Genomic DNA, 15,395 nt, shown 5'->3' with positions numbered 1-15,395 from the left:
AACCTCTTTTAAAACACTTAGAATCATAGAAATATAGGACTGGAAGGGACACTGAGAGATCACGAAGTCCAGCCCCCTGTACTATGGCAGGACTAAGTTAACCTAGACCATCCCTGACACGTGTTTGTCCATCCACTTCTTAAAAACCTCCAGTGATGGGGATTCCACAAACTCTCTTGGAATAGCTTAACTATACTTATAGTTAGTTTTTCCTAGTATCTAACCTGAATCTGTGTTACTGCAGGTTAAGCCCTTTACTTCTTGTCCTACCTTCAGTGGATGTGGGAAACGATTGATCGCCATCCTTTTTATAACAGCCCTTAACATATTTGAAGATTGTTGTCAGGTTCCCCCATAGTCGCCTTTTCTCTAGACTAAACATATATATAATTTTGTTTTTTTAAACCTGTCCTTGTAGGTCAGATTGTTGCTCTCCTCTGGACTCTTTCAAATTTGTTCACATCTTTCCTAAAGTGTGGTGCCCAGAACTGGACACAGTCCTCCAGCTGAGGCCTCACCAGTGCTGAATACGGCAGGACAACTAGAGCCTATGTCTTACATACAATACTCCTGTTAATACACCGCAGAATGATATTAATCTTTTTTTGCAGCTGCATCGTATTGTTGACTCATATCCAGTTTGTGATCCACTGTAACTCCCAGAACCTTTTCAGCAGTACTACCCCCTACACAGTTTTCTCCCATTTTACAGTTGTGCATTTGATTTTTCCTTCCTAAGTGAAGTACTTTTCACTTGTCTTCGTTGAATTTCATCTTGTTGAATTCAGACCAATTCTCTAGTTTGTTGGTGTTCTTTGAATTCTGATCCTCCCTTCCAAAGTGCTTGGTGTCATCTGCAAATTTTATAAGCATACTCTCCAATCCATTATTTAAGTTATTAATGAAAATATTGAATTGTACCAGACCCAGGACAGACTCCTTCGGGATCCCACTAAATATGCCCTTCCAGTTTGATAGTGAACCATTAACTACTCTTTGAATGCGGTAGTTCAACCAGTTATGCACCCACCTTATAGTAGTTTCATCAGGACCACATTTCTCTAGTTTGCTTATGAGAATGTTGTGTAGAACTGTGTCAAAAGCCAAACTAAAATAAAGATATCACATCTACTGCTTTCTTCTTATTGCAGGGATTTATCAAAGATGTCCATGAGGATTCACTCACAGTTGTATTTGAAAACAAGTAAGTATTCTGTAGGAAAACAACCCCATGGTTTAAAAAACTGTATTGATTTTATTCTTCCCTTCACCATTGAGATTGTGAGTAATTGGCTTATACTGGAAAGATCAATTTCTAGAATATCTGATATTTAAGGCTCCTTCCACAGTTATTAGCGTAGTCTCAGATTTTCCCCTTAGTTTAACTGCCTTCCCAACACTAGAAGATTTAGTATACCAAGTTCATTCTGATAATTAACTTTTACTTTCTTGGGACTCTTACCGGGGTTATCTTTAGGAAGGCTTCATTTTCCCTATATGACTTAGCTACTCCCTGACATTTTAGCAGTATTTTTGTCACCCAGAACCCATGTGTTCATCTTTCAGCTGGTTCAACTACAGTTTCCATGTACAGATTGGAGATTTTTGAAGTGTATTAGTACCATATTGTACGTTCATATTGTAAATTTTGAAAGGATTTTATATATTACTGCTTCGAGTATTTGCCTGGGTTGATCCCTGCTTCAGGTGCATCTGTGCCTCTTGCATGCAGAATTGGAATCTTTTTACAGCAGTGTCTGTTGGGACCATGCCTGTGCCTTGCATAGCCTTGTTCCTTCCTCGTGCCACCTAAGGGCACAACCATCCCTCAGTTTCCTCTTACCATCTGTGAAAGTAGGACAGAGCCAGTGATGGGATAAGAGGAAAGGTCATCTCATGGATCAGCAACTGGTTAAAATACTTCTAACAAAGGGTAGGAATACACAGTCCGTTTTCCCAGTGAAGAGAGGTAAATAGCAGGGTCCCCAGGGATCTGTACTGGACCGATGCTGTTCAACTTATTTAAAATAGTCTGGAAAAAGTGGTAAATAGTGAGGTGGCAAAATTTGCAGATGGTACAAAATTACTGAAGATAGTGAAAATCCAAAGGAGACTGCAAAGAATTACAACGGGATCTCACAAAATTGGGTGGGCAACAAAATGGAATATGAAATTATGTTGATCAATGCAAAGTAATGCACATTGGAAAACATAATCCCAAGTACACATTCAAAATGATGGGGTGTGAATTAGCTGTTACCAGTCAAGAAAGAGATCTTGGAGTCATTGTGGATAGTTTCCTGAAAACATCTGCTCAGTATGTAGCATCAGTCAAAAAAGCTAACAGAATGTTAGGAACCATTAGGAAAGGATTAGATAATAAGACAGAAAATATCATAATGACATTATATAAAGCCATAGTATGCCCATACCTTGAATGTTGTGTGCAGTTCTGGTTGCCTCATCTCAAAAAATATTTATTAGATTTGGAAAAGGTACAGAGAAGGGCAACAAAAATGATTAGGAGTATATAACAGCTTCAATATGATGAGATATTAAAAATACAGGGACTGTTCAGCTTGGAAAAGAGATGATGAGGTGGGGGAAGGTACGATAGAAGTTTATAAAATCATGACTAGTGTGGAGAAAGTGAATAAGGAAATGTTGTTATCCTCTTTGCATTACACAAGGACCAGGGGTCACTTATAGTTTCATTGATGGACAACAGATTTAAAACCAACATAAGGAAGTAGTTCTTCAAACAATACGCAGTCAATCTGTGGACCTCGTTGCCCGGGGATGTTGTGAAGGCTAAAAGTACAACAGTGTTCAAAAAAGAAATAGATAAGTTCAGGGGGGATAGGTCCATCAATGGGTATTCGCTACGATGGTCAGGAATACAACCCCGTGCTCTGGGTGTCCCTAAGCCTCTGACTGCCAGATGCTGGGACTGGACAAAAGGATCGATCACTTGATAATTACCCTGTTCTTTTAATTCCCTTGGAAGCATTTGACATTGATCATGTCACAAGACAGGATACTAGGCTAGATGAACCATTTGTCTGACCCATTGTGGCCATTCTTATGTTCTTATGTCTCTCACTTCCTTGTAGAATTTCCTTAGTTTAGCTTAAGTCAGTCAGAATTGATTCCGTACTAAATTTTTCTCCTCTTGTTGTTTTATTTCCAAAAATCTGTTTCTTTATGAATTCTGTTTAGTGCCTCTTTCCACTGCTGCCTGTAATGACAGATCCAAAGTCATCAGGCTTTAAGCTCTGCCCATCTTCTGACTGTGTGATTCCCCTCACAGATGGCCACAGCTGCTGTCTGTCCTGCCTTGTACTTGGTTGTTGCTCAGTCTGGTGATTGTTTTCCAAAAGGATAAGAAAATCTAGGGGTATCTGTCTGAAATCTTCTAGAGCTATCATTGAAGAGCACCTCAGATCCTGAAGATCAAAGTTAGAGCTCCAGGACAGGACTGTCCACAAAGACCCACCCAGTCTATCAGTGCTCCTTTCACCAGGGAAATGACATCCAAGATTGGTACCAGTAAGGGATTGGCAAGAGCCTCTGCTTCCAAAATCTACCTCTGCATCAACAGCATTCCTAGTTCTAACATCTTCCCAAAGATCAGCACCAATTGAGGAGATGTTTTCTTCCTCTTCCAAGCATACCATTTCTGCACCTTCCAGCTGGAAACCTTCACCTCCTCTCTCCCCTGGATCTGAAGATGGTTCATCCCTCCAAACCAGAGACATTAATTTCAGCGTGCTGACTTGCCCATTGTAAGCCTAATCAACTATGTACTACCTTGGTTGTGTTGGGCATACTAGGGCTTCTGTCTAGAATCTTTGGACCAGATGTCTCACATAAACACAGACTTTGTTTTTCTGCAACACTGACTTCAAGACCATTTATACAAGCCATACCTGCTGCCATCCTGGATGGAGACAAAGAAGAACAAGAGGAAAAAATAGGTCTGGAACAACTGAACCAATGTTCTGCAGCCTCTCCCAAAGACCAGTCATCTATGTCCCCGATGAGAAGATCTCCGTGCCAATTCCAGCACCTGATGACCTTCAGGCCTTTCAGGAATTACTCTCGGCTAGTATGTAAGAAACTGAGGCATCAGTAATCAGAGAAGAGGCCTGTTAGATATTCAATATTTTGTACTCCTTTCTCTTGGCAGCATAGCATTGCCCATAAATGAGGGCCTCCTAGAGCCAGCTACAGTTCTATGGTAGGCCACTGCTACCATTGCCCTTACAGAAAATGGAGGAGCAAAAACAATACAAGGTGCCATAAAGAGGCTTCTAACAATTTTATAGTCTTCGAATACCAGGGATACTAGTAGTCTCTGCAGCCTGAGAGAAAGCTAGGTAACTGAGCCCAGTGAGAGTGACTCTCAAGGATAAGGATTTCAAAAGGCTTGATTTCTTGGAGAGGAAAGCGTTTTCTCTTTTCTTCCTTACATATAGTTACATATAGTGAATTGCAGAGTGTCATTTGCAGAGTATGAAGTCCTGACATGTTACAAGGTGTCTTCCTTTCTTCTTCGAGTGCTGTCCTTGTGGGTGCTCAACTTCAGGTGTCAATGCGTCCTGGAACCATCAATCGGCGATTTATGGTAGCAGTGGCTGCGCGTGTCGTGTGTGCGCAGGAGGTGTCTTGCGATGCCATTGGTGTTGCATCTAGTGCGCGCACGACCCGAGCGCTCCAGGTCCTTCTCAACCGTCCTCGGCTGAAGACGGAGCTCAGGGGCAGTGTTTGTTACTCTTGCCAAACCTTTTAGAAGATAGCAGTTTATATGGTTAGTTAGTCTTTTGTAAGTTATAGTTAGTGTTAGTTAGTCTTAGTGATAGATTTAAGAGAAAAAAAAAGTTTACTTTCCCAACTTACCTCCCCGCACGGGGGTCGGTTAACTATCAGAGATGCCTGGCTCCCCAGGCTTTAAGTGATGCGGTCCTTGTCACGTACCAGTACCCATTTCAGATGGATACTCTTTGTGTGCCCAATGTCTTGGGGAGATGCATGTCCCGCAAAAATTCGGCTGCTGCAGTAATCTGAAAGTGAGAGCTCGGCATGACCGAGATGTCCCCTTAAAAATGATACTGATGGAGAAATCTCTCCAACCAGAGCCAGATCAACAGACCTCCTCTCTGCAGGGATAGGAGACATGCCTTTCTCTAAAAGATGAAGGAAGAGGGCACAGACATCTCCGGCTATTTTTCCGCGTTGCTCTCTGTGGTCTCCTGCCAAGTCGGTAGCCCCAATGCCAACACATGCTTGGATGACCTCCAGCACCGCTGAGTCCCCAGCAAAGGAGACTGGGTTGAGGCACAGACAGCAACATGCCTCCTCCATCGCACCAAATTCACCCGTAATGGACCTGGTGCCAAGTGTCTCCTCAGGCACCATGCCTCCACTCCTGGCTCTGACATTGCAGTCAGCACTGGCTGAAAAAACCAAGTTGGCACTGACCGCGCCAGCTAAATCAACACTACATCTGAGGGCACCGACGAGAGCGCCCCAATTGGCACTGATGGCACCAACATCAGAACTGCCACAGAATTTACTGCAACAAAGAGACTTGGCTGTATCATCGGCACTGCAGTCCCCACTGCTCAGTACTGAGGGCTCTCCTGTAAGTTATGGAAGAGATCCCCATACTTCTCATGGCATGGTACACTGATCCAGTAATGACGATAATGTGCAGGAACCATGCACTTTCTTGCCGCACCACTCATCACCAAAAGACCCACGACCAACCTGAAGCCAAATGGGTCCTAAATACCCTCATAACCAGCTTTTTTACGGGCCACCATGGATGTATCTACCCATGGCCTTCCCAAAGCAATGGGCACGTTGGGAACCCTGGACAACTTTCCGGGACCTCCAATCCAGGCCACCCACGGCTCATAGAGGTGAGCTGAGGTCTAATCTCACGTCTCCCACCCTGCAGCCAACGGAGGCTCAGAATGTTGGGGACAACACAGAAACAGCCACTGATCAGGAAGCAACATCTCCTGCTCACAATTCTTTCTTCTCCCCAGATGAGGCAATCATGCCACCGCCACCTTCCTCAGTGGATGACTTCAAACAGTTTCAGGAACAGTTTAAGCGGATTGCTCAAAGCCAGGACATCCCGTTGGAGGAAGTGCAGACAAACCAACACAAGCTGGTACAAATTTTACAACTTGCATCTACTTCCAGAATCGCTCTGCCCATCAATGATGTGATCTTAGAACGAGCAGAGACAGTCAGTCAGAGGCTGGGCTCAATTCCGCTGATGAGCAAAAGGGCGGATAGAAAGTAATATGTCCCCACCAAAGGGGTGGACTTCCTCTTCTTGCACCCGCCCTCTAACTCCTTGGTGATTGATGCCACTAATCAGTGAACAGCAACAGTTTAGATCAACCCCACAAGATAAAGAACACAAGAGGCTCGACCTCTTTTTGGATGAAAAATTTACTCCTCTGCAACATTACAATTCCGAGTTGCAAACTATTCAGCCTCGCTGGCTAAATATGATAATTATGGGAAACTCAGCTCGTTCACAGCAGAGCTCCCCAAGGAGAAACAATCACAATTCCAGGTCATTGTAAACAAGAGTCAACTCACAGCTAAAGCAGCTCTCCAAGCTTCTTTGCACGTCGTGGACATGGCAACCAGAACCATGGCTATGGCCGTGGTTATGTGACAGACATCCTGGTTACAATCCTGTGGCATACCTAGAGAGCTCCAAACCAAGTTCAAGGATCTACCTTTCGACCAAGAGAAGCTCTTTTAGAAGAAGAAAGCTGAAGTGCTCCACGCAATGAAGGATTCTCAAGCCACCCTTCACACTTTGGGGAACTACACTCCATCTGCAAAGGAACAGGGATTCCTCTTCCAACCAAAAGCAATAACAGTGACAGTACGAGAACCAAAGGCATCACCAACGGTCACAGCGACGGAGAGCACCTCAAGCTCAACCATTGACTTCTCAATCGGCTCTGCCCAAGCCACGATTTTGAAGTTTTTGTTGAGGGTCTGGATGACCTCCCTCATCAGGCAGTGCTTTCACCCGATCCGTCCTCATCCTTTGGGCATGGTCTTTGCCCATTCTACCGCATCTGGGTGCCAATAATAATGGACCAATGGGTGTTAGAGATTGTACAATAGGGATGTACCCTCCCCTTTACCTCCCAACCACCTACCCTGCCTCTATCCCTCTGCAGGGACCCTTCTCATTAGCATTTGTTATGACAAGAAGTTGATCATCTTCTACAACTAGGTGCCATGGAATGAGTATTTTTGCAATACATGGGGAAGGGTTCTACTACTTGAGCCAGAAGAAGAATGGGGAATGGAGACCTATCTCGAATCTCCAGAAACTCAACAAATTCGTACACGCTCAAAAGTTCAAAATTGTGACACTGGGCATGATACTTCCAGCGCTGCAAAAGGGGGACTGGTTTTCAGCCCTTGACCTCCAAGATGCTTATTTTCATGTTGTTATACACCCTGCTCACAGGAAATTCCTGCGTTTCACAGTAGGACACTCATTTCCAGAACAGAGTACTAACTTTCGGCCTATCCACCACACCAAGAGTTTTCTCCAAAACCCTAGGTGTATTAGTGGCACATCTGCGCAAACAGGGAATAACGATTTTCCCTTACCTGGAAGATTACCTTCTCGAAGGCCCAGCTCAACAAGAAGCACTGGACTCAGTCCAGATGATGATCACACTATTCAGGGATCTTGGACTACAGATGAACAAACGAAAATCCATTCTAGTCTCTGTCCAACAACTGGACTTCATTGGGGCACATCTTGATACTACAGAAGCCAAGGCATCCCTGCCCCTGAACAGATTCACAACTCTGACAAACCTTATCTCAGAGGTGAGATTCAGTCCCCAAATACTGGCTCGTACTGTCCTGCAACTGCTAGGACACATGGCAGTCACAACATTTGTGGTACGACATGCAAGATTACATATGCGCTGCATTCAGGGCTGGCTGAGCTCGGTATACATACTCAAGCACAGCCTGCACAAACGACTTCCAATACCACCCAGTGTCCTGGACTATCTGCACTGGTGGACAAGACCAGAAAATGTATACATGAGCATCCCGTTCCAACAGGAGCCCCCTTCAATAGTAATCATGACGCCTTGCTCATATGCACCTGCGCACAGTTCAAGGCAAATGATCTCCTGTGGAGACTGTTACATATCAATCTACTAGAATTGCGCCTAGTCCACAGTGCCTGTATACTGCACAGTGCCTACTGCACATAAAGAACGAATCCATTTGCATCATGACTGACAACTTTGCCTGCGTGTTTTGCCGCAGGTCAATTGACAAGGGGCTCTCAATCTCACTTGCTGTGCACCGAAGTCATGAAACTGTGGAACCGGTACATACACCACAAAATAAACATTTCAGCCTCCTACCTTCCCAGCTGTCAGAATGCAACGGCAGACACGCTAAGTAGGTACTTTTCTCAAGACCATGAATGGGAAATGAATAGGAGAGTTTTGCTCTCCATTTTCCACCAGTGGGGCACTCCCCTCATTGACTTGTTCACATCCCCAGTGAAGAGCAAATGCTCAATGTTCTGCTTGAGAGTGGGGATGGGACACTGGTCAATGGGGGATGCCTTTCTCATCACATGATATGCACACCTCATGTATGCTTTCCCACCGATTCCAGTGATATCGCGCGTGATACGCAAGATATGAACAGACAAGGCCAAGGTTTTCCTCATAGTCCCAATATGGCCCAGACAAGCATGGTACAACCTTACCTGATGAGCATGGCGATATGCACTTCTCAAGCTCTCCATGGTTGTCTGGACATGCTGTCTCAGAACAACGGTCACACTCTTCACCCGAATCCGGAGAAACTCCACCTACAAGCGTGGCTCCTACATGGTTCCATCATGGCAAACTAGCCTGCTTGGAAGAAGTTAAACAGGTGTTACTAAACAGCAGGAAAGTGGCCACACACAACACTTACCTTCAAAAATGGAAACTATTCTCCTCCTGGTGTCAAGAAAAATACTCAACAGCCTCCACAGCACTGCTACCATTCATGTTGGAATACCTACTGGAGCTGAAATGCTTAATCAAAGTCCATCTTGCGGCCATTACTGCATTCCATCATGAGATTGATGGGAATTTGATCTTCGCGCTCCCAATTACTAAATGCTTCCTCACAGGACTCCAGAACATTTACTCAGAAGTTCGCTTGCCTACCCCGGCCTGGGACCCCAATCTGGTGTTAAAATGCCTCACCAGACTGCCGTTTGAACCCTTAGCCACCTGTTCCCTGCTGCATTTATCCGTGAAAGTGGCCTTTCTGGTCACCATTACTTCCGCCATACAGGTGAATGAGAGCGGGGCACTCATGGCCGATCCTCCTTCCACAGTATTCTTCAAAGATAAGGTCACGCTGTGCTTGCACCCAAAATTTCTACTGAAGGTAACATCATCCTTTCATATGAACCAGCCAATCCATCTTCTTGTGTTCTATCCCAAGCCTCATGAGACTCCAGCAGAGACCATCTTACACACATTGGACATCAGGCATTTTACCCGGAAAGTACCGGTTCCTGGAACTGTTTGAGCAGCATCAGCTTTTGATGTAACAGCCTTTTAAATATAATATCCTGAATTTTAAAAAATCATAAGGCTTTTTCTGCTCCTCTGATGTTTGTAAGAAGTTTTTCAGCAAGGGAAAAACTGACTTGACTACATGTGGGAAGAGTGATTATATGCAAAGTGATATAAAATGCACAAAAGTAAACAGAAAAAAAATGAAGAAATATTTTTCTCTAATTCCTCCTGTGTTGTATTTACTATAGTTACATATAAAAGTTTCATACAGAACTATTTTTTTCCAAGTAGGTTGTCAATTCAGATAGTAATTTTATTTCTAAAATTCTTAGAAATTAAACTTTCGTTGATTGTTCCTGCTCCAAAGAGTTTATAATCTTTTGTTCTGTGTTTATATACTGCCTACCACAGTGGAATCCTGGTTCATGGTGAGGGCTTGTAGGCACTGCCAATTAATAAGAAATACAGAACTGAATTTTAAACAGTGAACATATTTTAAGAATGAATTGTGTCAATGAATATTTTTAAGGCTTGCCAGACCAGAATTAGTTCTTGAAATAATCAATGGAATATCTGTTCAACTTTCAGTTGGCAACCAGAGCGCCAGGTTCCTTTTAACGAAGTCAGATTACCACCTCCACCTGATATCAAGAAAGAAATAGGAGAAGGAGATGAAGTGGAGGTGAGTTGATTTGTCATGTTTCCTTCCTAGCTTGCCCTCCTGTGGAAGTGACTGTTCAGACAGGATAATGTTAATACTGATTATAGTCACAAGAAAAAGTAGAGTTAAGCTTTAAAAGTGAACATCTAATATACGTAGTGTCTGTCACTAGTAATGGTTGTACTTTTTGAAAGATAGAATGGTTGAGTAGATGGAATATGGTTATTACGAACTAGAAGTTACAATATAGAAGAAATTGGTTGAAAAGATTTTTTTAAACTGAAAATAATTATAGGAAATAAACCTTTTTCATTAAAAATTTTAATGGAGCTTTTCACGTTTTCTCAAAGACTGCTGACAATCAAAAATGATGACCCCACAATCCCCATAAAAATTCAATAAAACAGAAATTTCCTACTGAAAATTTCCATTTAATTAAAAAGCCATTTTTGGTCAAAAAGAACCAGCTGTGTTAGGAACTTGATTTCTGATCCTGACTGCACCTCTGACTTGCCCTTAGGTTTGAACCTGTGCCTATTGAGGTTGATAACAAAATTCCAATTGAATTCAGTGGTATAGGATCAGGTCCTTAACCCTCTGTTTCCTCACCTGTAAAAAGTGCGTACTGTTTACTAGTTCACTTAGGTAGTATTGAGGTTAATGTGTGTGTTTTGAAAATCTGAAACTGTATATTAGTGCTTTATATGACTATATTGTGCTTGATTAGCTCACATAGTTAAAAATTGAATTCCAGCTTCCATTCTAATTCTGCTTTTTCAGTTGGTTATGACCTCAAATAAATTATTTTGGAGCTGAATTTTTCCATGTTTTATCTCAGCCAAGGGGTGATTTTGTTTTTTGAAAGTTTGAACAACCCCAGCTCATCTGTGCTTGAGTTATGTAAATATGGGAGAAGAAAAAAGTTTTCCCATAAGTTTGAATCTGAAATTTTGCACTTGGATGACTGAACTCATTTATGGTAGATTCAAGGATAAAGCCAAGTTTGAAGGAAGCTCGTGTTGAGTAAATTTAAAGTTAAGAACATTTGAAATTGGTTGATGACTTTTGTTTGTGTGTTTTATAGTTTGATTTTTTTTTTTAAATGTTCATGGAGTCTGCGTGTTGTGAGGTGTGACAAAAAACCCACCACACACACACTCTCTCCCAAATGTCCCCCCCCCCCCCCCCGGACTTTCACTCTGCTGTAGTAGTTTCCACACAGTGATCTAGTGCACAACAAGCTTGTGTGCTGTAGATTCACACACTGTGTTGCTGCACAGTAATTCGCTGTGTAAACAAGCTTTGTGCATCCTAGAAAGTTGTGAAAATGTTTCAAATTCAAGTTAATTTTATAATGTTTTATTTTGCTCTTTGAATAAATATGTAAAATATTTACGAGAGAAAATGTACTGTGAAACGTGATTTTGTTTGTCCAAGTTAGGGTTCCTTTTTTAAAGTTGTCTTTGTATTAAACATATTTGACTAAGGTTCTCTTCTTTGAGTAGATCCAGCCTTGTGTTCCACTTAGGGAGGGGTGTGTGTGTGTGTGTGTGCGCGCGCCCAGTGCACCAGAGCCAGAGTATTTTGCCTATCAGTACCCGTAGGAGGCAACACTTGTGCCTCCTGCTCATAGCCCCTACCCTGGCTAAATGAGGCAGCACTGCCTTGACGACTCCCTCTCCTCCCCCTCCCCACACTCCAGTTCCTTCTTACTGCCAGTAGCTGGAGTTGGAGCTCTGTGTGGTTCTTAACCTCACAATCTCTATATTCCTTAGTGACTTTTTTCTAGTTGTATATAATTAATTAGTACTCTTAGTATGGTGTTAATTAGATTTAGTGTTAGTTAACTTTCATTTAAATATTCCCCTGGTGATATCCTCATCAGAGTTTAAACTTTGCCCATTATGTGGGGGAGCGATCCCCGGCAATTGATCCTCACACGTGGTGCTTTCTGTGCTTAGGCTAAGCCACACGAATGGTGTTTGATTTGCAAATTGTTCACAAAATGGACTCAGGTGGATCTTTGTGTAAAGCAGCCTACTTGGACACGCCACGCGGCCTGCTTCAGCACCGAGATTTAAATCGGATCGGAGGTTGCCCTCGGCTTCCAAGAGTGTTATCATTCCATGCTCTGGATTCAGCACCTCTCTGAAGAGACACAGGAGTCGCTCCCTGTTGAGCGCACTGATAAAAAGGTTATATAAGACTGATCGAGGCCTCTCTAGTTCGCATGGGGACTCATCTGTCTCCTGCAGAAGGAGCGCAGACTACCACGGTGTGAATGCTGGTGTATGGGATGGAGTGGGTCCCATTAACCACTCTCCAGTACCACACAGGGAGGTCAGAGATCTGTACTGTTGACTCCAGTTCCTCTCAGAGAGTTGCTCTCCCTATTAATGATGTGCTCCTAGAGCCTGCTACGGTTATCTGGAGCATGCCGGCTTCACAGCGTTTGGAGAAACGCTGTTTTGTTTCAGTGCAGGGATTTGAGGTTTTTATACGCAGCTGGCCCCAAATTCCCTGGTTGTAAACACAGTGAATGATAGAGCCTGGCAAGGCAGATTTAAGTCCACTTCCAAGGTTAAGCATGTTAAACAGATGGACCTGATGGATAGGAATATTTACACCTCCTCTTCCTTGCATATGTGGATTGCTAACCAGTAGGCATTGCTGTTGAAATACGACTTTGTGAACTGGATGGCTATGTCTAAAGTTTGCAGACCAGCTGACCGAAGCTTCCAGGGAAGTATTCTGGGCATCTATCGCCAAAAGCTGCTGGGTGGCTAAGACTTAATTGCAGTCTGCACTGGACGTCATGGATAGTTGGGCCAGAGTGATGGCCTCGATAGTGACCATGAGAAGTGTGTCCTGGATGCAGAATATGGCGCTTGGTCCTGATGTGCAGCGGACTATAGAGGATTTGCACTTTGATGGCCGAGTGCTTTTTTTTGGACAAGATGGATGAACTCTTAACTCCTTCAAGGACCGTAGAACTATCTTAGGCTCTTGGGGGTGTACACATTGGCAGTGCAGAGACCACCACTGTGGTGATCAACAGCAGTATCATAGGCAGTGCACATTTGGGCAGCTTTCCCTCCCCTGAGATAACAGGACTATCCCAGAAAGGGGCATAGGTTCCAGAGGAGGAGGCGTTCAAGCCTGGGGTTGGCCAATAGACATGCTTTCCCCAGGTGCCCCCCTAGCATCCATTTTGACTCCAGAACAGTGATCTAGTCATTGCACCTTTCCCCCCGTCCCCTCTGTTTGGGGACAGGCTGGCTCACTTTCATAATGCTTGGGGCTCAATCATCACTGACAGCTGGGTCCTAAGCACCGTCAGATTGGGCTATGCCACATGGTTCATTTCAGTCCCTTTTCAGGGCCCCCTCTCACGAGATACTATTCCTTAAGTAGGTCCTCTTTCTCCTGGCTCTTTTGCTTGACTGTCTGGGTCTCATCCTAAGTAATGGGAAGTGAACTTTACTTCACACTCAGAAAATCAAGTTCATTGTGGCCCTAAAAGACTATGTGTTCAAGAGCATTTTTGCCCACCAACCGTTTTAAGGCAATTCGCCACCTTTGCCTCAGTCTGCGGTCTCAGCTTCCAGGACAGTTCAGATGAACCTGGGGCTCTTGAACCACATGTCTGTTCGCATGCAGGTGGTCCAGTTTGCAAGATTGTGTTTTCTCCCCCTTCAAATGTGACTCAGGACAATTTACTTTCTTAACTCTTCACCCCTTGTACAAATTGGTCCATCTCCCTCCACTGGTCCTGGACTCCTTGAGGATAACTTGTAGGATGATTGGTGGTGGACATTTCTGGAGAATGTTTGTCATCCCTTCATCCAATCCTTAACAACCAGGTCTGTTGTCACTTATGCCTCCCTGATGGGCTGGGGAGCACATCTGGGGTTGCTGAAAGTTAAGTGTCTGTGGTTAGAGCAGGAAGCCTCACAGCGTATCAAATTGCTGGAGCTTCTTGCCATCTACAATGCCTGTCACTTTTCTGGACCATATCATGGGCTCAGTGATTCACATACTTACCAACAATACCTCTGTGATTTATTATGTGAACAGGCAAGGGGGAGCACTCTCAAGGATAGTCTGCCAAGAGACAATCGGGTTGTGGCAGTTTTGCATTCAGGAGAGTATCACTCTGATAGCCGACCACTTGCCCGGGGTCCAGAATCATCTTTCAGACCATCTCAGCAGGAAAGTTTTTCTGAGTCACAAGTGGTCCCTGAAGCCAGGTGTCCTCCGGGTCACCTTCGCAGCTTGGGGCATTTTGATGATTGACCTGTTTTCTATGAGAGACAGTAGGAAATGTCTGTTCTGCTTTTGAGGGGGCCTCATTCCGGGCTCCCTAACTGACACTTTTCACCTCAGCTGGCATTCGGCTCTCCTGTATGCTTTTCTTCTGATCTTAATCATCCCACAAGTCATCCTCAAGCTGAAGGTGGATTGGGCCAAGCTCGTTCTCATTGCCCCAGCATAGCTGAGGCAGTGCTGGTTCTCTGACCTTCTCACACTGTCAGTTCAGCCTCCCTTGCTCCTTCCTCTCATGGCATAGCTGTTTCATGGTTGAATGAGGAGAAGGAGCAGTGTTCAGCAGCTATTCAGAAGTTCCTACTCAACAGTAGAAAGCCTTCTACCAGAATGGCTTATTTGGTGAAATAGAAGCAGTTTTTGATGTGCCCATTGGCCCATGGAATTCAGCCTATGCAGGTTTCTATCCAGGACATCTTGGAGTACTTGCTGCACCTTCAGTCGCTGGACCTTGTGCTTAGCTTATTGAGAGTGCATCTGGCAGTTAATATCAGCATTTCATCCTCTCTCATTCAGGGAGGATCAGTCTTCTCCAATGCCATGGGAACAAGATTCTTAAAAGGGCTTCTTTGTCTCCATCCTTCTCTGGTCTGGGAGCTGATTCTCCTGTGGGACCTTAACATGGTGCTAGTGGTTTGATGGGACCTCTGTTCAAGTCCCATGCATCTTGTCCCTTTCTGCTTTTGTCAGGAGACTGGGTTCCTGATAACAATAACATCTGCAAGGAGAGTCTGAGTTGAAGGCTCTGATGGCAGAGGTCTCCTTATACACCATTCTCAAGGGACAAAGTGACTTTATAACCA

General features: G+C 44.0%; 1 protein-coding gene across 2 annotated transcripts in view; it reads left to right on the top strand.

The window, feature by feature from the left end:
- Positions 1 to 15,395, top strand: part of FXR1 (FMR1 autosomal homolog 1) — a 69,660-nt gene that overhangs the window by 10,409 nt on the left and 43,856 nt on the right. For both annotated transcript variants that reach the window (XM_084639152.1, XM_084639151.1), the window contains exons 2-3: positions 1,152 to 1,204; positions 10,194 to 10,287. In XM_084639152.1, coding sequence (XP_084495278.1) covers positions 1,152 to 1,204; positions 10,194 to 10,287 — 147 coding nt within the window. The remainder of the gene's footprint in view (positions 1 to 1,151; positions 1,205 to 10,193; positions 10,288 to 15,395) is intronic.

This window comes from Lepidochelys olivacea, assembly GCF_965140295.1.
Source record: "Lepidochelys olivacea isolate rLepOli2 genome assembly, chromosome: 9".
In the NCBI taxonomy this organism is placed as follows: Eukaryota; Metazoa; Chordata; order Testudines; family Cheloniidae; genus Lepidochelys; species Lepidochelys olivacea.
This window is presented reverse-complemented; position numbering and strand designations above follow the sequence as displayed.